A 27686-nucleotide genomic window follows, 5' to 3' on the forward strand; every position below is an offset into this window, starting at 1 on the left:
TTGGACTCCAAATCCACCACTCTTCTCACTCCTTTGGACCGACTGTCTCTCTCACTGCACGCTGCCTCGGTCAGACCACATCTGGAGTACTGAGTCCAGCTGTGGCCGATGCATATCAGAAGGGATGCTGCTAAGTAGGAATGTATTCAGAAGGGTGACCAGAATGGCAAATGACTTGAAGCCCCTCTACGAGATGATGAGCGAAAAAGAAATGGGGAGAAGGTTTAGGGAAAGAGAGGGATGTAAGAATCTTCAAATACTTAAAAGAATTATTCTGTAAAAGTGAGATTAAACTTCTCCTGGTTAGCCCTGGACGACAGAACTAGGACTGATGAATGCAAAATTGAGTATGAAGGGGAATGACTTTGGCTCAGAGGAAGAAAAACTTAAAGAACAAGTGGCACATTACTAGGTCCCTGCTCTGGAAAGTACTCCAGCAGAGGACAGGTGATGTCTTAGTTATAATTAGGTCGGATTTGGGCCAGAACCCTTTTGAAATCCCTTCCAACTCAAAGAGCCTAAGATTCTCTTTCTTGCTCACAGTCTGTATCTTAAAGTGGCATAGATTTGATCAACTCCATGTATTGATTTGAATAAAGGTTGCTCCCCCAAAATAATGCTTCTCTGAAGGAAAAAAAATAAGTACACACCAAAACATAATTACCCAAAATCACATCATAAAAATAGGCTGGTGAAGGTTTGAAAGGCTTCACAAATTCAAGTAAAGTTAATTTTTATCCTCATTGCTCTCTTAAATCTTTGTTACTTTTGTTCTCATTCTCTTACTTCAAAGAGCAATATTAAGTGTGGTCTTTCTTTGGACAAATGTGCTAAACAGTCCTACTTTTGGCAAGTGGAGGCCCTTGAAAGAAACACCACATGGAGGATTTTTCATTTTAACTCAAACAAAGGTAATCAGCACAATTTCATCAATGTGCTAATGAACACCGAGGCATTTTCTTCTAGATTTAAAATCAACAACAATAAACCCAATTTACCTACTGTCCCATCAATGAAAGCAGACTTTTCAAAAGTAAGTTTTGGCAATCTATGACCTAAAAAAAAACATTTTAACAGAAGCAAAGTGTGAAAACTGCTGAATCCCAGCCCAGAACCACATTTCATCCCCTTGTCCCCACTACCGTAGCTGGAGCCAAAGTGAAGAGACACCTTGTACTTTAAATTCAAGACCAACAATTTAACATTTTGTCTTAGGAAAGGGGGAGGAATTCCAAAGACTTTCCAAAGAAAATGCTGTCTTTGGTTCTCCCAAATTCCTAAATCTAGGCCATTAGCTAGACCACCCTGGCAAAAATCCCACGTTCCAAGAGCTACAAAAAAGAAGCTTCTAACTGCTCATACAATGGTGTGTGTGTGTGTCTCTCTCTCTCTCTCTCTCTCTCTCTCTCTCTCTCTCTATATATATATATATATATATATATATAGCTATAGATATATATAGATATCTATACATATGAAAAACACATGATTTGTGAGGCTTTTATATAGCATCGACAAATTGAGAATCAAACCTAAATTTTTGGCTCCCTCCACTATAAATAACCTTATGTACTAAAAGCACAGGATCCATAGTTTAATCAAGCCCTACACACCCATCAGAAAATGGCAACCTTGGACCTGAACGATTTCAAGTATTCCTCAAGCAGCCCTTTATTTTTGCATTTTTACAGGAAACCCTACTTTCATTTGCATTCCTAAACAAGGTGAAAAAAGAAGCTGTGTGTGACGTGTTTATTTACACAGACATGTTTGCACTGGCTAGTGCTATATAGCTTTCAGTGAAACCAACACGTAGACAGAACAGTGTGAAGCATGTTAATAAAAGAAATGAAATTATTACATAACATTAAAAAATAAAACTTGTCATTCAAAGCTAAAGTTATGATTTATTCTGAGCATATAAAATAATAGTCACAAAAGTATGACTGCATAAAATAAGAGTGACTATAGCATTTAGGGATCTGCAATTTATAACTAAGGAATCTCAAGAGTTTGTTCCAAGTTATGACACTGCCAAATTCTGGTCATTTTAAGGACACATCTTTCCCTACTAACTCAATAGAGAAAAGATGTGTCACAAACAGGAGGGAAAATATAACTTAATTCAAATCTTGTTATCGGAAAAATCTTGTAAGAATTAAGATCTTGAAGTCCCAGGTTGCTTACATGTTTTGTTTATGTAAGAATTAGGTAGGTATTTGGGGTAAACTAATTAAGTCTTCTATGGTTTATTAAAATGGTTTGGCTTATAACAGTGATTCATATATGTAGTAGTATCTTGTGAGCCTGGATAACGTAAATGAAGTAAACGGGAAGCAAAAAAGTCCTTATTGAACTTTGCACAGACTGCTGAATCTTCCTTTTAAAAGGGTTCCAAGCTTAATTTAATGTACAGGCTGGGAAAACAGACAGAGTGTGTTACAGAAGTTAAATATTTATTTACCCTTTTATGTGACCAGAAAAGGCGGGATGATTAATCAATCACACCTCCTCCCCTCCCCCTATACAACATCAAGAGGTGTAGAGGAAGGTCCCTGGGGCAAGGACCCCCTCCAGGAAGCCATGGACAAAGTCATGCAGGATCAGGAATGGATGGGATGTACTACACTGCTGACAGTAATACCTGCGTATGAGAGGAAAGGGAGGGGAAGAAGCTTTTATTAAGCATCTCCTATGTGCCACACACTGTGCTATGGACTTTACAAATATTAACTCATCTGATCCTCACAACCACCCTGAGAGGCAGATACGCAGATCCACTCAAGTATCAAAAATGAAATAAAAGCAAAGACATAATGTAGTTCTAAAAGTGCATTCAATTGAGCAAAAGTGGGGCTGCAAAGGGAGCTGAGGAAGCAAAAACAAGAAACAAAAAGTCAGCAGGTTTAGTTAGGAGAGCACGGGTGGGAACATAGGACCATGGTGGGCCTACTGCCTAATTATAAAGGTAGCCATCAAGCCAAATCTTTTAAATAAACTCATTAAAAGCACTACCTACACACTCATACAAAGACCAAAACAAGAGCGGTTAAGAGCATGTGGAACAGAGTATGTGGAAGGTGGACCTAGAGAGATGCAACAGAACCCAGGGAATGCCAAGAAGGAGACAATGTGGCTCATGGTGGGGGGTGGGAGGGAGAGAGAGGCCCACACAGGATGGGGTGCCTGAGCTGTGCTGTCAGAAGCTCGAGATTCTAGGAGTGAAGCTGAAAAGGTCACCCTATGCAGCCCCTGGAGAAAGGCATGGAATGAGAGGTGACACAATTGTGGTGAGAAAATTTCTAACTTGACTCTCAAGAATAATTTTTTTCCATTATTATATGTGTGTGATAGGGAACAAAGACCACTAGCACCAGCATTAGCACTGGACACGCTGAAAATGTAGATTATATCACCAGCCGTGTAAGCTCAGGTGATGCTAATCAAGTAATGACAAGCTTCTCACGTTTGAGAACACACTATTTATTAAATTAAAAAAAAACCCTTCAAAACACTCCATAGCCTTCCAAATCATCATAAGGCAAAGCACATTACAGTAAAAATCTTGTTTTTATTCATTTGCTTTGTACTTTAAACAGCGCTTTTTAGCTCCTAAAATAGCAAGTAACATGCATTTATGCAAGTGAATGCTGGCCCACCTCTGAGTATAATAATGAAGAGACTTACATATATTATTGTAAGAATACCATGACCTGGAAGTAAGGTCATTTCCAGCTCTAAATCCTATTCTTCTGTAACTTATCCAATTCTCAATTTGTCACTTACTTTCTATGTGAAAAGGCTACTTCTGTATTTAAAAATCAAAATCAGGTCAGGACGTTTACAATTGTGCACTATATAATGCCCCTGATCAGTCTATGCTGCTATGTCAGCAAAATCACAACTGCAATCACAGTATGGTTCATCACTTGGTAAAAGCAGCAGAATTTTCTGCAGCCATAATCTACGGCCATTCTCTCATCCGATAAATGACAAGCTAGAAAGAGAATCATGTACAGACACTCACTGGACTGAAGAAGGCCACTAATTTTCAACAGGAATACAAAAATCACCAAACTCCCCCCCCCCACCCCGGTAAATGTTTGGTCTTCTGGCTTGACGTAACTAGAAAAAAAAAATCTTTACAATATCAGGCAATAAAAGAAACTTCTGTTAGTGAATATGATCCCTCTCTATCAAGACTTAGTAATAAGTTAGCCAATAGATTAAATTAAGTAAGTAAAAGTGGGAAAATATGTACATCAAAGAGATGAAAGAGCCTATTTTATTTAGTTCTACATTGTTCTATACAACATAAGGAAAGGAAATAAAAGGCTAAAAGGATTTAAAACTATATACTTAATAGAATACTCACTAAGGCTAACTTTTTTTTTCTGGCAATAGTTACTGACAATTAAAGGGTAAATTAACAAAAATACTCTTTTTCCTATCATTTAATATGGGTATACTCTTAATTATTATTTATTTAGTGTTATTATATAAGTACAGCATAACACTTAAACATTAATTTCCACTTACCTTGGCCGAGGATTATCATGTCATTCTTAGATCCTTTCAATACCACATGTAACGTTGGGTACTCAATCACCACTTTGTCTCTCAAATTGTCTATGAGACTTTTGCAAGGATCCAGTTCATAATACCTTTAAAAAATTATTAAAATTTAGATTAGAAAATAAGTACTCAGGAATGAAAAAACAAATAGCAGCATTCTGGGATGAAGATATGAAAATGATAGATTTTTATAAACTTTTAAGATTTTATGTTTGACTTTTTTCTCGAAAAAAGGGGAGTAAATATAACAAAGATCATGCGGTGAGAAAGAAATAAACTCAGATTTCGCCTCATCCATGGTTATTTTCACTGATACCCTCTTTACTCTGCACTTCAGGTCATCTCCTATGCAGAGACTCTGAACTCAAAGAAGGCTGAACTGGTGCCAATCCTGACCACCTGCCACCGAGGCAAAATGGAGGTAAGCACTTTCCTTCTATACCCTGCTTGAAGACCTTGCTCTTTCAATGACTACTCCATCATTCAATCAACAAGTATCATTCTTGTGGATCAGGCCCTGAATGCTAGGTGCTAGAGATACAAGTACACCATGAGCTTATTGGGAGATAAATACATATATCTACAGAATATAAAGTTAACCACATATACAAAGGCTAAAGCTAGTTAGAGAAAATGGTATCCCCCCCCCCATAAAATGAAGTTGGTCTTACGAAATTTTAATGCATTAAAATTAGGTGGAATTTTCCATTTATTAAATGTTTCTACTTTTGTCTAATGACAATTCATACATTAATGATGAAGAAAACTGCAGTTGTTTCACCATTAACATGTGATTAAACAGTAAATTATGGAACTTTTTCACCAATGTAAACATATCAAGGACACACAGGAGCTGCATGTAACGGGACTTGAAGATAACTAAAAGGAATGCAACAGCAACTTATCTTCCTCTTTTAGACGAAAGCATCATGAAAGTATCTGGCTTCATGTTCCCCTCAACCAAAAATAATTACGACCTGCTCTTAGAAAAATATTTTAGTAAAAGGCAAAATCATACCTGAGCTTTAGTATACATTCACCATACTTAAGTACAGCTTACTTAAGTAATGTTTTAACTTGGTCATTAAAACACATATTTGCAGTTTCAGTTGTGTGTTTAGAAGCTAAAATTTAGCTTCAACAAGCTTTGTAACCACGATTGCTTTTTTGCAATGTCTTAGAAATATTAATTTAAAAAAAAAATGTAACACGCCACCATAAAGTTAAAAGCAATCCAAGTGCTATGTCAAGATTTCTACTGACTCATGCTTTAGATGAGACACTTTTATGGTGCCCAGCAGGCACTTGATGGCCTGAAGCATTTGTACTTTAGCAATAATTTCATGTGCCTGAATCTCAGGAGAAGACCTGAGTCCTGAGATCTGTTAGCTGTAGACCTTCAATCTGAATGGCTCAACAAGTACAAGAAAAATCACTCTTGGTTCAGAATTCAGATGTTGACATTTTGTCACAATTTGTCCTGCAAATTTATCTCTGCTACTTCCTCCTTCCAGTCCAATAAATATTTTAATTCCTTACACTTATTAGCTGGCTTGACTGAAGGTAATATATTTCAGCCCAGCAAATGAATAAAATAAAAAAAAAATTAGTCATCGAATCAAACCCATTCCCTGAAATGAAGTCCTACTCTATCTGGCAAGTGGTCATCTAGTCTCTGCTGGAAGACTTTCAGCAACGGGAAACCCATAACCTCTCGAGGCAGCTCTTTCTACTTGTGCACAGCTCTCCTTATGAGGAAATACTTCCCTAGAGCAGGCCTAACTTTGTGTCTTTGAAGCTTCCACCTGTTCCTTGGTTCTGTTCTCTGGGGCTGACAGGACAACCCTTCCAAGAGATGACATATACTATGTAAATCAAAGAGGCTTAAGAACTCCAGAGCTGAGTTCCTAGTTTCTTATGGAATCCCCAGCTTCCTTCAGAAATTAGCTCAAATGTCATTTCCTAGAAAAAACCTATCCAAATCCCTTTGCCCAAGCCCCATCCCTACTTTGTTAGTGCACTGGAAATCTCTTTCTATGAGCTTTGTATATACTTTATACTTATTATTAGCATAGTTGATTCCCCTGATGATGATGAAGTTCCTTGAAGACAGGGACTGCTTTGTTATTGTATTCCCAAACCTAATACAGGCCCTGGCACACAGTAAGCACTTAATAAATGCATGTTAAGTTGAATCTGGTCAAGTTATTTAACTGTGTCACTGCTTCTAATTGCAAAATTAAATTGTTCCCTCTTCATCTCCACCACCCATCCAAATTCTTACAATGACTGTAAAAGCTCATAAATCAGTTTACCTTTACCTCACTCTTGTCCTATCCTGCTATATGCTAGCCACTTCGATGTGCTAGGCTAAATCTGAACATTCTACGTCCATAAAACAAGGTAACTCTCTGTGGTTAGACTATGGTCTTTGAAGATGGTTTCCCCTTCCACTAAATAAATTTATGTGCAAAATGTCAGAACAGTAAGATATTTAATCTACTAAATACAGCACTTAAAATTTCATTCTGTGTAGTCATGTTTCTCAATATAGAATTTTGGGCAAAATTACTAGAATTTAGAAAGGCAAAACTAAGTTTCTAATCTTTTCTCCTATTACCTTTAATGAGATCAATAAAAATGTACTAAACATCAGTAATGTTGGAAAAATATGCCTCCTACAATACTGAGCTGAATAAAGTTCTTAAATCAAATGCAAACAAAGTGCTTAAAATTCACAACAATTTTACTGTTCTTCAAAATAAGGTGAACTTCCATCAAGCATTAAGTTATATAAACAACGAAAAAGACTGGAAGGAAAATAAGTGGAGTGGAAAAATTCAACTTTAAAGCCAAGTTGTTACACAGCAATGAGAAGGCACTTTAAAAAGAAAATTTAGCTTAAAAGTAGAATAAAGTCCTTCAAGTTTACTATTAATCCAAACAATATAAAATACAACTAAATGCAGATGAAGTAGGTCCAATTCATCTCCCCCCCCCAACTAATATAACTGGTGCTTTAAAAATTTTGTCCAAATATTTCTATGTGACAATCTCTGGAACTCACAATGTCCCAGTACTATTAGAAACAGACCTTGTCTTTGAGTTGAATCAAATGCTCCCTTAACCTATCTCTTGTATTCCATTAATTTTTAAAAAAAATCTGATTTCTATTATTTTTATTTTTGGATAGTTTTATTTCATGTAACTACCATTATCCATGCTGAAAAAAAAAGATACACCTAGAGCAAGGCTTATCTTCATAACTTCTTGGTGAAACAAACTTTCTTTATTAGAAAAGAGCTTTTCTACTATAGTAGCTTTTAATACGAATTTTCCAAGTGTGGAGGAGTCTGAAGCTTGCTTCACGTGATAACAGTTCAACAGTTTTACAAAAGGTATAAAAAAAAAGCCCTCATCTTGCAACATGGAAAAGGCATCGGAGATATAATAGTGAAAAGGTTCTTGTGAGAATGGGATTTGATGAATACTGAAATGCTGAGGCCATGTCACCATGAATCCTTTCAAAAATGTTTACTAGAGGTCTGTGGCACACTGGTACATTCTGTTTTTCATCTTTACTCATTCCAAAACCTGTTCCTTACTGTTGCCTCTTTAATAATTTAATAAGTTTGCAGTTAAATAAAAGCAAGTGCTGCATGCCCCCCCCGCCCCCATAACTCAGCACACCACTGAATACTTTTGTCCAGATGCTCCTATAAAACCTCCACTGCTCTACTTACTGGGGACCTTCCTCTAGATTCGATATTACATAAATACCAACATCGAACACCAATCTTGCTACCTGATTAGGCCATCTGACTTTCTATTCATAACTCCCTCCCCCTATGATTATTTCCGTTATATTGCTGCTTGTGCACAGTGATCTGCTTGGAATATACTGAAGGCTATTTAGGACTATCACATACCTCTCTCTTGCCCTTTGGGTGACTTATAAGAACTCTGAATCTTTGGATACTATGGTATTGCATGACTTCTAGTCACACAAAATCCCTGTTGTTCAAAAGATGGACTTTTATTTCAGGAAGAAGGTGGGGATCATTGAAAGCCCTTATCAGTTTCCCAAACACATTAGATCCACCAAGGCCGATTCCTTCTCTACATTTCTCTCAGAACATCCCACAGCTGACCGGAAGCATCTGTCCAAGATAGAGGTCCTGACAGACCAACTCCATGTGTCATTTGCCCAGCTGAATATAACCTCATCTGGACAATCCACATTCTTAACCTACTTGGTTTTTTTCCTGTATTGATAGTACAGCCTCAATCTTTTGAATGATTATAGATCTTATTTAGGAGGCTGTACAATGTTTTAGGGAAGGATGCAAACAATACAACATCAATTTGCACAGGAATAACTCGTCATTTCTAACAGGGTTTTTTTTAAAAAACCCTTTTTGTGTCATGGACCCCATTTTTTGTTTGTTTGTTTGGTGTTGGCGAGGCAACTGGGATTAAGACTTGTCCAGAGTCATACAACTAGTAAGAGTCAAGTGTCTGAGGCTGGATTTGAACTCATGTCCTGACTCCAATGCTTATGCTCCACCCACTGAACCATCTAGCTGCCCTGTGATTTTTTTTTTTTGGCATGGACCTCATTTGGCAACAGTATGTAAGCCTATCAACCTCTTCTCAGAATGTTTTTATTGAAATAAGAACTACTAATCTGTAGGAAACCCCACTTTCATGTGTATTCTTTACTAGACAAATTGACTTGCATAGTGAATACAAGCACACCTGGAAAGGCTGTCTCCCTTTCTTACGCCTTACTTGATTGTGATAGGGTAGCTGGTGACACAGTGGATAGAGCACTGGGCCTGGAATCAGGAAGACTCATCTTCCTGAGTTCCAATCTGGCCTCAGACGCTTGCTAGCTGGGTGACCCTGGGCAAATCGCTTAACTCTGTTTGCCTCAGTTCTTTGTCTGTAAAATAAGCTGGAGGAAATGGCAAACCACTCCAGTACCTTTGCCAAGAAAACTCCAAATGGGATCATGAAGAGTATGACGATGGAAAACCACTAAACTACAACTGACTGTAATAATTAGGGGATCAAACAAAGTTCTTTGTTGTTACATGCTTCAAAGAATCTTGGGACAATTTGACATAAACTTGTGGGATACCTTGTTAGAAGAGTAGTTTTAAGGTGATAGGTTTTATGTTGAAAAAATGATTTTATATAGTCAACAAACAGTAAATAGTAGGAGTCTTATTTTTTCTATACCCTTCATCAGACTGTGACTGACACGTTCTGCTGTAGAAGAGCATTTTCTAAAGACATGACTACAGGTAGCATACACACTCACCCCTCAATAAGGGTGTATGTTACATAAAGATGAGAAAGGAGAACTATCAGTGGGTTGAGCATGAGTCATACCAATTATCTTTTTCAGCAGTAAGGATATCTATCATCTTCTCAATTATTTATTATCTTTCCTTTCAGATATCTGGGAATCAATCCTTGGACACCTTTGAACCTGTGTTGCTTCCTGCACAGACCAATTTTGTGAATACTGATCTCGTTCATCTTGTCCCCATTTTCATGAGTGTCATTTCTATATTCTCCAACAGTACACTGGGGATAGTCCAATGGTGATATCTCCATTGTTACTGATGAGAATTATTGCAAAAAGCTACAAATTTTTCAGTTTTGGTCTGTTTCCTAGATTCCTTCCAGGTTCATTTTTAATTGTTTTTGGAATGACTGGATTTAATTGAATCTCAACAAAATTTCTGCATACTTTTATTTCCTTTCACTGCTTCTGTTGCGTGAAACTACAATCATCATAATATGCCAACCATGCTTCTCTGTAAGATTTTAGGGGAGGTTTTCTTATATAAACCAGTATTGGCCTTACCTACTCTTCCTTTCTACCTAAGGTTACTATAGACGAATGAGAATTACGTACTCCACTCAATTCATTGCGTGAACTTCATCACATAGATGGAATACTGGAGAAAGATTTCACCAGGCCTTTTCATTGTTAATTTTATCTTTTCTCTGATATAACATTTCTGTTCTCAGGTCCCTATTACCAGCACCTCTTAAACAGTAACATACTCTGTGCATATCTATTAACACCTTTTTCTTTTTGGATCTGAGATTTCATCCATAGGGAAGCTCCGGTGAGAAACTTCTAGCAATATAAATCAACACCTTTCCCATCACTTAAGAATCTTAGAGAGCTTGCCCAGGATCACACAGCAAGATGTATGAGAAGTGAGACCTGAACTCAGGTCTTTCTAATTCCAAGGCTTTTTTCTACCCACTAAGCTAGGCTGTCTACACATGGTTATTGGTAAGAAATATCATACAAATCTAAACAGCTAAAATATCAGCCAACAAAGGCTGCACGCACAAGGCTCACCATGTCTCTGCTGCTCAAGGACCTTCAGGGGCTCCCAAATACCTCTGGGATAATGAACTCTTTGGATTGGAATTTAAAACCATTCCCAAGCTGATTTCCCATTATCCCCCTCTGAATACTTTTTATTCTAACCTAACTGGCTTCCTCGCTTTTCCTCAGACAATGCGTTTGAACTCTTGATTCTGCCTTGGCCAAGGCTAGACCCCTAATCTGAAGGCTCAGCTTCCTGGAATCTCTCATTCTTTCAAAGACTCAAGGGGAGGTTTTCCTGATACTCCTTATCACCAGGCTTCTCTCCTTAAGATTATTCCACCTATATTTATCCATTCACCAAGCCTGAGTAGAATCACAGGTCTTTAATAAAGAAGACTTGGGGAAGGGAGGCAACATGCAGCACCTTCAGGCTGTAGGGTGAGACATTCCTATTTTTAGGAAGCATCAGAATATGTTTTAAGCGGTAATATGAGAATTGCTGTAGTTTCATGTTTTTCAATTGTTCCAACTTATTATTGACTTTGAACTTATTTGGATCAGTTGATGGGATGACTACATTGGTAGAGATAACAAACTGGTAGCTAGTTGTTTCCTACACTGAGCACATTTGACAATGTGTATGGTATTTCCCAGGCTCTCAGCTGTGAAGAGGGAGGTATTTCATTCTTTTTTCTCCAGGCAGTGAATGATTTTTCAGTTATTCAAAGGTCAGCATCATTTAATGATCTCTTCATTTAAATTGTTGTAAACATCATATAAAATGTCTTTGGTTTTGCTTATTTCACTTTGCACTAATTTTCTCAATTTGTCCATTTCTGTGAACATCTCACTTTCCCTGCTTCTTACTGAATCGTAATATTCCATCACATGTACAGACCATAGTTTTTCAACCATTCCCTTATACTTTGTTTCTAATTCTTTGCTACCACAGAGAGTAGTCTGGGGCCTCCTTGGGAGCACAGGCCCATTAGCGGAATCACAAATTGTAACCCAAATGTTGGATTGCAAAATCCAGTTTAGTAATATTTTCTTGCTTAATTCTAAATATCCAGAATGATTAGACCAATCCACAGCTCCTCCAACTGTGCTTTCATGTGCTTGTCTTTCCAGAGAGTCCCCAACACTGACTGCTTCCACTTGGGGGGCATCTGCCAATTTGTAGGATGGGAGATGAAAGCTACAAACTGTTTTATTCTTGGAACATGATTTCCACTCATTTATACTACGTGATTCTTTTAACTCTCTTTACACATATTTCTTGGCCTTTGGACACTGATTTATAATTGGAGAATGGCACCTAGTACTTCTATATTTGTATTAGCACCCACCTATCTCAAAGACAAGCCTTATGATGGTGAGAGTTGATAAGAATATTTTTTCCTAGCCTTCATTATCTCATCTTTTTTCTGTCTCTAGTATCATGTAAACCTTTTTAAGTTTTATGTAATCAAAACTGTTTTATATTTAGCAATTTCCTCTGCTTTTTGGTTAGGAATCTTTTCCCCAGCCAGAGCCAAATGACCTTTCTTGTTGTCTTTTAATTTTTTTTAAATGATCTAACCTTCTAGACTCATATCACATACACATTTTAAGGTTATTCTCCTATTTTCTTACTGCAAATGTTTATGACATATAAATGAGACATAGTTAATAGTGTCTAAGCCTCTTTTCTTTCTCAATTCTGAGTCACATTTTCTAAAATTTTCTAACATGTTGAACTCTAAATGACTCTATTGTACTCTTCTAAGCCCACCTTCACTTTAAAGTCCTAATAAAGTATATGCCCATTGAATCTGTTGGGTCATACATATTCTTTATACGATTTCTCTACCTCCTTATCCTTGGCAACAGATGTTGGGGCATAAGCTGCAATTAACTTCCTGGTGGTCTTTTTGCAAATGCTGAAATATGAGAAGATGAAGTATCTAAGAAATGATGTTTATTTTTGCCTCTAAAAGCAGAAAAGCTACTCTGCCAACTCCTTTTAGTTGCTTTTCCCAGGAGAACCCGAGAGATGTTCCTCTAGATAATACTGATTTCATCTTGTCTTCTGGTTTAACATAGAATATGAATATTCAAATTGATGATTCAGTTCATCCAGTAGCATGTCAACTGGCAAGGATCTCACATCTAAGGTACTGATTAACAAGTTAACGTTTATAGACGGTTTTAAAAATTGCCTACCTCCTAACACCCTCTGCCCTCTTTTCTCCGACTTGACCACCATCACTATAAAGCTGAAGGGACACTCTGTTCCTTCAAGACTCAGCTCAAATACCACATTTAGTCTACTTGGTGTGTGTGACGTGAGTGATATCTTCTTGGGGATCTTCAAGCAAAAGACAGACGATGTCTTCTTGTTTTTCTTTATAATGGGGATTCCTTTCACATGTGTGCTAGGTTAGATGGTGGCCACTGAGATGCCTTCTCACCCTCAAATTCTGTGAATCCATAATGATCTCCCTATGCCTGCTGAGAAAACCCACACTCCCCATGCTGGTACTTGACATTCTCCACAACCTAGCTACCTCCCAATGTTCTTCAATGTACCTGGGCCAGTTTCCTTGCTGTCTCTCTCATACCATGCTTATTCCCACCTCTGATTGTTTGATTAGAATAAAATACAATAAAATACATGGTGTGGATTATAAGTACTTTGACAAAGATCTGAGTGAGACTACTCAGCTCCACAAATGTAGGAACACTATTATGGTCCCTTATGTACAGCATGTGCTATGGTAAACATTTGCCATACTTATCATGGTACTTTTGGGCTCTACCTTGACTTACTAACCCCGTTCCTAGTTTTCCAGTATAAAATTCTTTCAGGTTTACAACTTATACTTCAATAGTTTTGTCTGTTTACAGCTGTGCCAACCAGCTGAGCTACAGATCCTGTCCAGAGCTAAGATGATGGTGTTTTCCATAGAACCATTTTCAAGAAAAATGTTTTTATATATCAAGCCTATTCCACATGGTGAGCACCCTCTCAGGGATGATTTAAAAAACAAAAAACAAAAAACAACAACAACAACAACAAAACAACTGTTTAAACTAACGTGCTGTTATTCCTTTTATGTGAATGGGTGCTAGCTGGTTCAAACCTTGTTAATTCCAAAACACACACTTTCTTGTAAAAACTCTTCATCCATATCAACTACAAAAAGCTGCAGTTACCTATTAGGAAACTTACTCTTAATTATCAAACATTTCCTTTTGACCACGTCAATACCAGAACCTCACACACAAACAGAAACTGAACCAATCAATGCCAGACAAGTTTAAGTCTCTGATAGTGGACAACATATGGTCCCTTAATGGACACTATTATTTTGATGTCCATAATATCTTACCATTTTGTGGCTCAAGACTTAAACTGTTAGACCTGATCACTAGTAGGAAGTAGCAACCATTCTAATAAAGGAGAGCAAAGAATTGGCTTTTGCTGTATCTCAATTTTCAGCATGGGAAAACTAAATTAAATACTTCTGACTCATTATCTCTGGCCTCAATATATCTGAAACTAGAACTATATGTGCAGCTGTTATCCAAAAGGCATTTTCTGCTTTAGGCTTGTGAAAAGCTAGTCCTAAAAAAATTAGCCTTAAAAAACCTTTGTACACTTGACAATCTGTCTTATAAACTGTGGATAATAACTTAAATACTGGCTAGAATGTAATAAATGTATAGGATAGTGGCTGGACACCCAGTCCAATCTGCACCCATAAAAAAATCCACAATGCAAGTGTCAGCTGTCTTTTCCTTGAAGACATTCAAAGGAGGAACCCACTACTTCCTGAGGTAATATAATTCACTTTGGGTAACTCTAACCTGTGCCATGGGGATAACCTGTCCCCATGGCACAGGTCTGACCTCATCATTCCCATGCTGAGAAATCTTCTGCAGCAGGAATCCCATGGCCACTCAACATTTAAAGCCCTTCACAATCTGGCTATAACCTACTGTTCCAGATTTCCTATTATTACCTTTCAAACATTTTGCAAGGGCTAAACTAGGCCACTAAACACAGCTGAACACTTAATTATATTCTAATTGCTACATTATATGCCAAGCTCCTTGAGGTAGTTATATTTTTTTGCCCCACAGTGTGATGCTGTAGCAAGTGCCCAAGAAAAGCCTTTAGATTCATTAATTTCTAATGGAGTTGAACACGATTGTTTTTACCTAAGTATACTTTCTTCTTGGCCTAGTAAGTACTTAATAAATGCTTGTGGATTGATTACAGGAAATCTCAATGGTACCAAAGAAATTCCAAAAGGGAAATATGGGAAAATAATGTAAATGAATTCTAAAATACAGTGGCTTGCTTTTGATTACTCAACTGCTCCCTCACCACAAAGTTATGTTCAAGAAGTTTGCATAGAAGCCAGCAGCATACTCTCTCTGTTTACCTAAGTAGAAAGCATCTGAAAGTAGTTAATACTGTGCTTAGAAATTACAGAATTCTTTTAACGTTCTGTGACAGATTTAATACTGTATCATTATTATTTAAGTAATACTGGTTTTCAAAATCTCATTCTTTTTAGGTTAAGATGAAGACAAAAAGAAATTCGAAATTAACAAGTATAATTTGTAATCAGTATGTCTAAAAAGTATCATTTTCATTCTAAGCTGCAAACTGTCAATTCTATTTCTCAAACTATTTTTTTTACCTTTTTAAAATTTATTCTTTTTCCCTAATTATTAGTCAAATTTAAGAAAATAACACACAATTTTTTACATAACCTTTATTTTGCCTCATAGAAGTATGCTTCCAAACTTAAGAAAAAAAAATCTAAAGGTTTACCAGTCTGCCAAAGGTATCTACAAAAAAGATTAAGACTTTCTGATCTAGTCAGACTCTCACAGAAACTGAAGCTATGGTCGTTAAGTAATTATGTGATAAGAGGAAAGAGAAGAGTCAACATTCCGAACCAAATCTACCTACAAGTCTACGCATCTTCCTACTGTACTACTTACTACACACGGCATTTGAACGAGGTCTGCTGCTAAACAAAACCAGTCAAAACAGTCTTGGGGTGTCTGTTTTCTCATTTCCTCATATTTGTCCTTATGACCTAACTGTTCATAATGGGCACTGGCACAAAAAATGAATGAGGGGAAGAGGAAGAAAAAACATGCCTTATTACAAGTGGACAACAATTTTACATGCACTCTATTGAGACAAAGTGACAATTAACTGATTGTGTCACGTACAAGGCACCTGGGCCAGATGGCCTACACCGGGTGGGGCACTAACTAGACAACAGTGTGTCTGAAAAAACTCTCAGGGTCAACAGTGAGACATGGCAGGCAAGGAAGCTAATGTGACTAGGCTGCATTAAAATTTCTGGAGGCACAGATTCCAGGAACGAGGTGATGGTCCTGTGGTACTCACAGTACAACTGAAATGTTATATTCAGTTCTAGAGGCCACATTTTAGGAAGGACACTAATAGTCTGGTGAACTTCCAGAGGAGAGGAACTTTGTGAAAGGTTTGAATTTATGTCATAAGAGGACAGTCTGAAGGATCTGGAGATGCTTAGACTACAGAAGAGAAGACCCAGAGGACATACGATTTATCAATTATTTGAAGGGCTATCATACGTAGGGAGATTAGTGCTCTTTTCTGCCTCAGAAGGCAGAACCAGGAGCAAAGAATGAAGTTAAAGAAGCAAATTCATGCTTGATGTGAGGAACAATTTCCTTAAGTTAGAGTGAGCCAAGAGTGGAATGGGTTATCCTTGGAGTGAGTGAGCTTCAAGCAAAGACTGATGAACATTCCTCAGGTTTGCTACACAGAAATCTTCTTATCAATTAACTTTATTAAAACAAGTTTTGTGAACATCTTACTATGTGGTAGGCACCATACCGGAGGCAAAAACATACTCACAAAAAGCCCCCAAACAGTTCTTGCCCTTAAGGAGATTACATTCTACCAACTGGCTGATTTTAAGTATATACAAACTAAAGACAAGCTCATGAGAGGCAGGACAGGAGTATGAACTGAGCTGTCAGCATGAAAGGCCTGGTGGCATCTAAACTGACTGAATTTTAGAAAGAAGGTGGTGGGGAGGAGGGCATGCATTCAAGGCATGGATATCTTGGGTGATGGGATGCAATGTCACGTGGCAGAGATGACCAGAAAGCCACTTTGGCTAGACTATAAGAGTGCATGAAGGAGAGTATACTTAATAAGCCTGAAAAGGTTTTAAATGGCAAAGATTTTATTTTAGAGGTAAGAGAAAACTACTAAAGTTTACTAAGCTGGGGAGGGACACGGTCACATCTCCACGCTTTAGGAAAATCCCTTTGGCAGTTGTGTGAAGGATGGATGGCTGAGGAGGCACCAGAGAGAAGCAGATCAGTTAGAAGGTTACTGCAATAGTTCCAGCAAGGGGTGATGCGGGTTGGAACTAGAGTGGGGGGTGGATTATGTGGAGAAGAGGGACAGAAATGCTGCAGTGGTGGAAATACCAAGATTTGACAAAAGACCTGATATATTATGTAAAAGACAGCAAGTAGTTGAAGATAAGTCTTGAGGTTGTGAGACCCCAGAGATGGTAGGAAAAAAAATAGGGAGGTTAGGAAGTAGGATGAGATGGAGAAAAAAGATAATAACTTCAGATACATGATCATGGATCTGGAGTTGTAAGAGACGTCAGATAACACTTAATCAACCTTCTCATTTGACAGATGAAGGAAACTCAAGTCTCAGAGGCCAGATAACTTACTGCAGATCACACAGGTAGTAAGCTCGGACCCAGGACTTCTGACTCAGAATTCAGGCCTTTTCTCATGCTGTTTCCCTATGGAACATCTGGCTTAAAATACCCATTAGGGAGCTGGGTAATCCAGGATCAGAGGTGAAGAACAGGATTGGTTATATAAATCTAGGAGCCACATGCACGAAAGATAATGACTGAACCCATGAGAGCTGAGGAGTTTACCAAGAAAGGGTAGAGAGAAGTGGGTCCAGGACAAATTTCTGGGGGGTACATCCAGTTAAATAGGATGATCCAGCAAAGGAACTTGGGAAGAAACAATCAGACAGGAAGAGAACCATGAGAGAATGCAGGGAGGAAAAACTATCTTGCAGGAGAGTGCGGTAAATAATGTCAAATTCTGTAGAGAAGTCACGAAGGATGAAGGCAGAAAAAAAAAGATGCCCAATTTGGTGATGAAAGAGATCACTGGTGACTCTGGAGAGAGTAGTTTAGTGTCAGCTGAGTAATGAAGTTGGAGATCAGGATGCAAACAGCTGAAAAGAGGAAAAGAGGATGACATGCAGAGAGCAAGAGTGATCAGCTTTGCCTACGGTTTGTCTGGGAAAGAGAGCAGAGATGTGGTATGACAGTCTGAGAAGATGGTATAATCAAATGAGGGAAAAGAACTCTATAGGCACCAGGGAAGGTACCAGTAAATTCAGCAGTGGGGAGACTGGGACAGAGAAGGCAGGATGAATACTGAGCCACCTTGACAAAGAAAACTGGAGGTGAGACCAAAGGTATAACTGGAGGTTTGGTCTTGCCAAGAAGGGCCTTTCTCCTTGCACCCTGTCATGAAAGACTGGTGTAAAAAAGGAGAATAATGTTAGGTATAAGGTAGGGTAGAAGGGCTCTGAGAGCCCTCCCAACTCTGAAATTCTGTGATTCTAATCCTAGCATTCAACAAATAATTCAAATTCTAGCCAAAAAAGGATATTGCAGAACACAAATCACCTAACCCAAATCCCTTATTTTACAAAGAAAACAGAGGTTCCAGAATTGTCAGGGGACTCACTCAAGGTCATATACTAACACTGTAAAGCATATACACCAGAGGTGGCCTATCTATTAATTATCTGCCAATCTATATCGACTAAGCACCTACCATGTGTTAGGCACTGTGATAAATGCTGAGCATACAAAAACAGATAAAAGACAGTCCCTGCCCTCAAGGAGCCCATACTCTAATGGGGAAAACACCATGCAGACAAATACATATGAAGAAACTATATACAGGATCGATAGGAAATAATTAACAGAGGGAAGGCCCTGGAATTAAGTGGTTGGGGAAGGCTTCCTGTAGAAGGCGGAATTTTAGCTTGGACTTAGAGGAAGCCAGGAGGGGTCAACACTCAAAGTGGAGGAGGGAGAGCACTCTAGGACTGGGGCAATGGCCAGAGAAAATGCCCTCTAAAGAAACCTACACATTAATTAACATGATTGGAAAAGTGCCTCCTTGTGGCTGGTGGTGAACAGCCTATTGGCAAGACAGTTAAAACAACACTATGCAATCCATAACTTCAAAAAACTAGCAGAAGTTATTGGGCTGAAGGGAACCCTATTCACATATGCAAGCTAGGTTCAGTCAATATTATTCAGTCTGTTCAATGACCAGTCACATACAGATTTTATTTTAAGCATACTTTCTTTCACTGTAGAAATATTCTTTAGGAAAAATTTTTTTACTGTCAGTTCAGCAAAAAGTTTTAAAAAAAAGAATGTTTTTTCCAGCTTCAACTTATCTACTTGATATAGATGTAATTGTACAAGGTTTTGATCTTGAAAAATCAATGTGTTAATTTACAAAGTAGGCTTTCTAATCACAGCCAATAAGTAGTTTAACGCTATTAATTTTTTTTTAACTTATTTTAGGCTTCAGTACTCAATTAATTTAACACTGTAAGCCTTTAATTCACAAAGAGTACAATTTGGTACTTCTTTAAGCAAAATAAGATGTGTATCTTAAGACAGCATATGTTGGCAGCACATTATTGCTATTTCTTAGTATAAAATACATACAATAAACCACTTAAAGTTGTTGCAAAAGTGGACCCAATATAAAGGTTTAGGATCAAAAGGCTATTCATTCAGAAAATCATGTTTTAGAAAAGAATGCAGAATTTAGAAACATCTAGACAGCAATAGCTAAAGGTAAGTCATCATGCTATCCTAACTATTTAGAAGGATCTAGGAAGCAAAATAAATATGAAGAATATGAAATGGGTCTGAAATATGTCTGACAATCTTCTTAGTAAAGTAAGAGTTTCTTAATTTGTTTTAAGAGCAAATTTTCATTTTGGAAGACAAACAGAATCGGTATAAATAGAATTTGCCTGTTCTGTATAAAGATCAGCCAAAATGATCACTTCATTCAATCAATCAATAAGCATTTCTTAAGTACTTATTATGGTCCAGGCACTAAATGAGATGCTACCAATAAACCAACCCCAAAAGGAAGGTGAAGTCTACAGAAATTAAAAAATTCAAATGTCTGGTAAAATCTGAAGCCACTGGAATGCCCAGGATTCTAGAATTATTTTTAAATCAAACAACCCATAAAACTAGAAATTCCCAGTAAACATTTTTAAGGAAATATTAAATCCTCATGATTCTTATCTTAAAATGAGAAGATACATATCTTATGAATTAGGATGATACCTCTGAACGTACTCATTTTTCTTTAATTTAAAATTGCAATTATGAATACTATTATTCAAATTTTGGCCTAAACATGAATATAAGATTTTCAAACTACCTTGGCTTTAAAATTCTTCTGATTAAAATTATGTGTATGTGTGTATACAGATATATAGATATTTAATTATATATGTAACTTCCCAAAGTATCATAATATGCTGGGAAAATTCCCAACTTAATTTATACAGATAGCAGAGGAATGCTATATATGGCATTGACACACTGAGATAGGTAGAGAACATTTCTCATCTACACTTCCCTTCTCTCTTCTGACCCTAGTGCAGGCCCTTGTCACCTCCTGCCTCGATTACTGCAACATCCTTTGGGCTGGCATTCATGCTTTCCTCCCCCAGTTCAGGACCAAGCCCAGCTCTCCAACTGACCTTCCTATGTCACCCCTCCACCCCCCAGCCAACCACCTGCAGTGGTTCTATGTCACCTCCAGAATCAAATAGAAAACCTTTTGTTTCGCATTTAAGGCCCTTTGTAACCTGTCCAGTCTTCTGAGATCTTAGTCATTCCCTTCCCTTTCCCAACATACTCTGCAACCCCGTGACACTGACCTTCTGTATACACTTTTACTGACTGTTTCCATTCCTAAAATGCCCTTCCTCCTCATCTCTGTCTCCTGGTATCCTTCAAGTCCCAGTTAAAATCCCACCTCTATAAGTAGCCTTCCTGATCCCTTTTAATTCTGTGCCCTTCCGATGCTGATTTCCCCCAATTTATCCTGCACATATCTTGCTCGTACATAGTTGTTAGCATGTTGTCTAACAGACTGTGAGTTCTTTGAGTGCAGACTATCTTTTGCCTTTCTTTGTATCAATGCCTCGCACACAGCAGGTATTTAAGAAATGCTTTTTTGGGCCTCAAATGAATATTCTACCTACCAAGCAACTGGAGAGCTGTCATTTTTAGAGGTCACGTCTTTTCATATAAAGTTTAAATGTGCCTCTAACTTCCACTCTTTTTCTGGGGGAGAAGGAAATAGGTATTTAGTTAGTGCCTACTATGTGGTAGGCACTTTGCTAAGATCTTTACAAATATCATCTCACAAAAAGCTGGTGTCTTAATAGTATCCCTGACTCATCGCTTACAATGTTCAGCCTAGAAGGGACCTTTCCAAGCCACTCAACAGATGAAGAGACTGAAAGTTTTCATCTGTTCCTTTCTTAACACACAGAGGGCCAGCATTAAAGCAGAGGTCTCCAGACTTTCCAAGCTGTCTTTGCTTTATGATCACATTGCTTTCAATTTGGAGTTTTAGAATCCCTAAAAATCCCACAGAAATGTGTAGTTTTTACTTCCCTCAAATCATAATTCTAAAGATCAATGAGAGGAAACATGCAAACTTCTATGCATCCTTAAAGACAGAGACAGACAGACAGACAGACAGACAGACAGACACACACACACACACACACACACACGCACGCCATTATTGTTAATCATTCAGCTTTACATCTATCGTACAATTACTATAGTTATCACGTACTTATTCAAATGGGAGGTGATTCTAATGGATTTGACCATATAGATTTTTCAATATTTAATATTTCTTGAACTAAATTAAATGGTATAGACCCTGGGAATCTAATGTGTTAGGGTTTCCTTCATTGAAACCAAATTTCAGTGGTATTTGTTATAAGATACAGAGAAATCAATTAATTTTAGAATTAAAATTCTAATGGAACAAAAATCCTAAGAGTAGCTTCTAATGGGAATGTTATTTTTTTTCTCCTTGCAGACGTCACTCATGCTCTGAAATGGAGCCATTTTGACAGCCAAAAGACAGTTTATGACTGACCTACCAAAACTGAAAGGCTAGCACTTTAAGATTTTAAAGCAAATGGTTTTATGTTTTTGCCTCTTACATTTTCTTAGGTCATGTTGTTTGCTTTATATTCATTTAAAAATTTCAACTCTTTATGAAGTTCATGAGACACAAGATTTAAAAAGTCAAATAGCAAGAAATAAAAAAAGGTTTTAACAACATCAACTATTTGGTTAGTGCTTGAAAGCCCAGCTGGGAATGAGGAGAACAGTTTTACCTGACTAAGTTATGCTGCATATTTTCAATCTTCATTAAAATTTGAATTCCACTCTCAGAAAAGACATAAGCTTTTAACCTGAAATACATTTAGTCCTTCATTAGTAACATTCTGGGACAATAAAAGAAATGTAAACTAGATTTCTTATCATCCCTCAAGACAGATTCAAGGGCTAAAGACGTTTTCCAACCAGTAGCTTGATAAGGAAAAAACAACTCCTCAATCCCCACTTTCCCCCCCTCATTATTCCATTAAGTATCTTCATTTGAAAATATCCATTTCACACAGGTAAGCTAATCTGATTGTCATTTTCATTTAGCTTTTAAATTTAATTTAATTTACCAGAGCTAGCTAGTACTTGCAAGTAATTTATCAAAAATATAACACATTTCTTGCAGCCAAGTATGTGGAAACTCTTAATAACTAGATTATAAAAAGGCAAGAATGCCCTCCCAAGTGTACTGATATAGAAGTTGGTATCCCTGTGGTTCAGCTTTGGGAGAGGAGAGGGATGAATACAAATTGGGACTGCACCAGACACTTCACAGTATAGCCAGTCTAAACCTATACCTCTGATTTCCTTGGAGCCACATTATACATTTATTTACATTCCAAGTGAGCATGCTGAAATGAAAAGGAAAGTTTCTCAATGAGATAGAACTGTCCCTGCAGACATCTTTCAGCACTGTCACACACAAATTAGGGTAAGCCTAACGAAGAATTTTCAATTTGCATTTGTGATACAGTAACCAATTTTCAAGCACTAAGTTTGTCTACAAATAGCACAATTTCCATTACATAATAGTAATGAGAAAACCTTGATTTAAAAGTCTGAATTACTATGAAACAGATAATACTGTGATGACTGAATTACATTAAAAAGTGAAATTATGGTATGAAATTTAAAAGGTGAAGTTAATAAAACAGGAACTAGAGAGTGGTTTAGAAACCATTAATGTCCATAATACAAGTTCAGAAAATTTAAGATTTTAAAAGTATACCTCTGACGAATTACAGGATCAGATTTTTCAGGATCAATGTAGGTTGTTAATATTTCATGAAGCTTCTTATCACCAGGAACTCTTTTACCAAAGACAGAAAAGACAAAGAACAAAATTTATGATTCTCTACTGAAGATGTTAAGTTTAAAATCAAATGGAGCTTTTGCATTTTGATTTACTCTTAAAAAAAAAACCTGACGTATTTTGTTTTTTATATTCAAGTCACTTTCCAATATACATATGCTTTCCCCAAACATTCTTTTAAACAAAAATTATTTTTTAAAATGCTTACAAGACTTCTTGGACACACTTAATAACCTCTTATAAAAATAAATGGAATTAGCTGAGTGAAAGGAAAAAAAAGTTTGTTGGAGACTAAAAAAAGGTAAAAAGTTTAGTCACTCCAATTGTTGAGGCCATAAAAAAGAGCTAGTGAGTGTTAGATGTCTGAGGCTGGATTTGAACTCAAGTCCTCCTGACTCCAGGGCTGGTGCTCTACCCACTGTACCACCTAGCTGCCCCCCCATAAAAAAGAATGTTTACCCATAAAGTATTACCAGTTTTCTGACTTGTTCACATATATAATTTGAAACCACAAAGCTGCTCAATAAAACAAGTGTTCTGAAATAATATATAAAATATTTCTTGATCATTCATATGTATCTATTCTGCAACTGCATGCACATGCAGAAAAAAATACTTATATGCCCTTTCCTTATTTTTGGTATAAGATTCACCTTAGAGAAAAGAAGATCAAAGAGCTTCATGGAAACCCAGACTGACAATCTAAAGTGAACCACAACCATGAGATAATGGTGCACGTTACAAGGCACTTTTCTCAAAGCAACCAAATGGAATAAAATCTAGGTTCTACTCTTCATAAGGAGTACACAATCATCTTCAGGTGTCAAAAATTTTAAAAATACATGGCTGGTATTTTGTGTGTGTGAATAACATACATTTATTTGTATGTATGAATATTTTTCTCTCACCATTTATTGGCAGAGCCTATATAAATATATAGATGAAGGTAGAATTTGCCTTTATTAACTTTTATAATGAAAAGAGTTGATTTCTAACATCACTTCTAGCTCTAAAATTCTATTATACCCCTAACTGTATTATCCTCACACAGAACTTTTTTTTTCTTACTATTACTGACAAATCTAAACAATTTAAACATTTGCAAGGGTTGCTAATTTTCTAAAGATCTGTTTCCTTGTGTGTAAAATGGGATGGGGATAAACAATCTTTTCTTTAAAATTCTATTCAGCTTTAAAATTCTATTCTTCAGGGAAATAAGGATCCAAGAAATCCTTTGATATTCATTCCAATAAACAGGGTTTGTGTCCACTGAAATTATTTCTTTACACAGGCACATGTAACACCATACCCTTTTTCCACATATTCAGCGTGACTCTGAGGAAACAGGAGTTTCAGATGCCAATAGAAGCGCTGCTCTCTAAAGGAATATAATAAAAGAGTAGCTGTTACTATGTAGATAGGTTAATGTTGATGAATTTAAGTAATCAAGAAAATTTCTTGAAATGATGATCAAAATAATGGTTTTTTAAAAGTAGTACTTTTGAAATTCAATGTTTCTTCTATAAAGAAATGTTTTCTCCTTTACAGAATTTTAAGTTCAATCTTGACAACTCTGCTGTATACTTTTACAAGGAAAAATAATAGTTCAAATTTAAGGTTAAAAGGTTAAAATTTAAGGTAAAAAAACACCCCTCTTCTGAGAATAACCCAAGAAGCTTGAAAGGGATAGGGCTTAGCAGGGATCCAATCTCAACAACAAGAACAAAACAAAAAACACCAAAAAGAAGCCAAAATGCAAGAAAATTAAAGTCCAACCAAAGTTTTCAAAATAAGTATCTATTCAACTAAAAAATATTCCAGAGCATGTGTATCAGCTGAAGTATAAAAAGCAGAAAGTAAAAAATAGAAAATAAAGAAATATCACCAGACAAATATTCAAATGGATAAAAAATACACTCAAAGAGATTAAGCAAGAATTAGCAATGCAAGGTCACAAGCCTACTGTTTTCAGCATATTGTGTTAAAAAAGGATGAAGTGACTAAATATTTTATAGTACAAGTATTACGGTTATGCCTTTTTTGTTTCTAGAAACCACTGAATGATTGAAATATGGTATTAAAATGTAAAGAGTAATATACAGCTTAAAACTGCAACATACATTTAAAAATAAATGGAAATATTTAAATAAGGGTTGAAATTTCATACTGAGGACTAGATTTTGAGTAAAGAATCACAAATTTTGACTTGGAAAGAATTCCAGATGTCATCTATTTTCGACACCCTCATTTTACCAGTGAAGAAACTGCAGGCCAGAAGTGACGCTAAACAACAGGGGTGGGGAACCTGCGGCCTCGAGGCCACATCTGGCCCTTTAGTGCAGCACTCTGACTGAACCCAAACTTCACAGAACAAATCTTTGTTCTAAGATTAAATGCAGGTTCTGTGTTGTCTTTATTATGTAATGGCTATTTCTGAATATTTCCTGCTTTTATAAAGGCTAGAAAAATAAAGGAAATTATTTGTCACACACACACACATACATACAGATAACATGATAGAAGGGATTTTGGGGAAAATCAGTAGAGATAGAAACAAAAATACTATTATCACTGGAATATCCCACCACCTGAAAAAAGGAAGAAGCAGGAGTCCAGGAAACAAGCCACAAGCCTAGTAAGATAGAATAGTGATGGTGAAGTAGAGAATTTTAATTACTGAGATACCTGTGGGAGCCCTAGTCCTTCTACCAAACACAGAAACACTAATACACGTTTGGCTTGCCTTCATCCTACAAAATTTGAGTGATAAAGGAAATGGCTACTCTGAATCTAATTCTCACCACACAGAAGGCCTGGAAATTATAGTAATCTAACAGGGTCTAGACACAGTTTTCCTTGACTTTTGCTATCTTTATGGTCAAGTTAGAGTGCTACAACATAGACAGTAATGTAAGGGAAACTTGGAAATGGTAGAATGGCTGGATTAAGCAACAGTAAGGAATAGTTTGGTATCTAACTGGAAGGAAGTCTCGGATGCAGTGCTTTGGGTATCTGTCCTTGGTCTTGTGCCAGTTAACATGGGATCAAAGGATTTAGAGCCAGAGAGCACTTTAAAGTTTTCTCCTCCACTTCCTTCACTTTAGAGATGGTGAAACCTTAGCCCAAGAGTGTAACCTGTCCAATGTTATACATGTATCTCTTCTGATTCCAACTCCAGTGATCTTTCCACTGCTTCTATTTTAAAAAAATTAATAATGGATAAAGGCATAAAAGGCATGCTTATGAACTATGCATATGACACAAAAGCTGGGAGGGAGAGTTAACATTCTGTGAACAGCAGTGTTTGTCTAAAAAGTCATGGAGATCTTAGCAGACTAATAGCTTGGTGAATCCACGTGAAATGGCAGCTAAAATAAATAATGGAACCTTAGGCTGCATCATATGGCACAACTGTCCCAAACTGGGGAGGTGACAGTTCTATCTTCCTTTGGCTACACTACAAGTGGAGTACTGTGTTGAGCTCTGGAGGCACATTTTATGAAGGAAAGCTGATGAGCTAAAGAAGATCTAGAACAGCAAACAAGACGATTGCAAATTGCTGAGATCATGCTACGAAGATGGGCTGCAGGGTGTAAGGATACTTAGCTTGGAGAAGAGAAGCCTATGGGGGTAGGATCATGGCAGCTTTTTTTAATTATCTGAAGGGCTGTCACTAGAAGAGGGCTCAGACTTGGTCTACTTAGTTCCAAAGGGCAGAAGTCAGAACAATGTTGGGGCTGGTGCTAACAGAATCTTTCTCAAAACTATCCCAAATTGGAATGAGAAGGATGGCCAAACCGTGTAAAGGAGATTGATCCCTTTTTCAGATGCAGACTGGAATAGATGATTTCTGAGGTCTCTGACAACCCTGAACCCAATTTGCTACTATGAAAGAAATATTAATTGCTGTAAGAACCAAGAGAATGCCCTTTTAGTTTTTAAATATCCTTATATTATGATAAAGGAAAATGAACTTCTGTTTTAGATGGTTAGGTCTATGAAATATCCAGTTGAATCCAGCTGGCTGCAGTTATATTTTGGAGGCATGTGAACATGCATTCAGTAACAAAACAGCAGACAACAAATTGGTTGCTAAGTAAAATTAACTCTTTGAAGTATTGTCCCTTTA

At 37.0% G+C, this 27686-nt stretch overlaps 1 protein-coding gene across 6 annotated transcripts in view; it reads right to left on the bottom strand.

Moving 5' to 3' along the window:
• The window catches only part of ZNHIT6 (zinc finger HIT-type containing 6), a 71663-nt gene that overhangs the window by 19982 nt on the left and 23995 nt on the right, over positions 1 to 27686 (bottom strand). For 4 of the 6 annotated variants that reach the window (XM_020988746.2, XM_078156553.1, XM_020988744.2 and 1 more), the window contains exons 7-10: positions 24867 to 24935; positions 23474 to 23554; positions 22473 to 22550; positions 4540 to 4664 (exon numbers count right to left, since the gene is read on the bottom strand). In XM_020988746.2, coding sequence (XP_020844405.1) covers positions 4540 to 4664; positions 22473 to 22550; positions 23474 to 23554; positions 24867 to 24935 — 353 coding nt within the window. Of the gene's footprint in view, positions 1 to 1942; positions 2645 to 3459; positions 3998 to 4539; positions 4665 to 22472; positions 22551 to 23473; positions 23555 to 24866; positions 24936 to 27686 lie in introns of those variants that run through there. The other 2 variants (XM_020988743.2, XM_020988740.2) reach the window with 2 other exon arrangements.

Source organism: Phascolarctos cinereus, unplaced genomic scaffold (assembly GCF_003287225.1).
Source record: "Phascolarctos cinereus isolate Bilbo 61053 unplaced genomic scaffold, phaCin_HiC Scaffold_5;HRSCAF=322, whole genome shotgun sequence".
In the NCBI taxonomy this organism is placed as follows: domain Eukaryota; kingdom Metazoa; phylum Chordata; class Mammalia; order Diprotodontia; family Phascolarctidae; genus Phascolarctos; species Phascolarctos cinereus.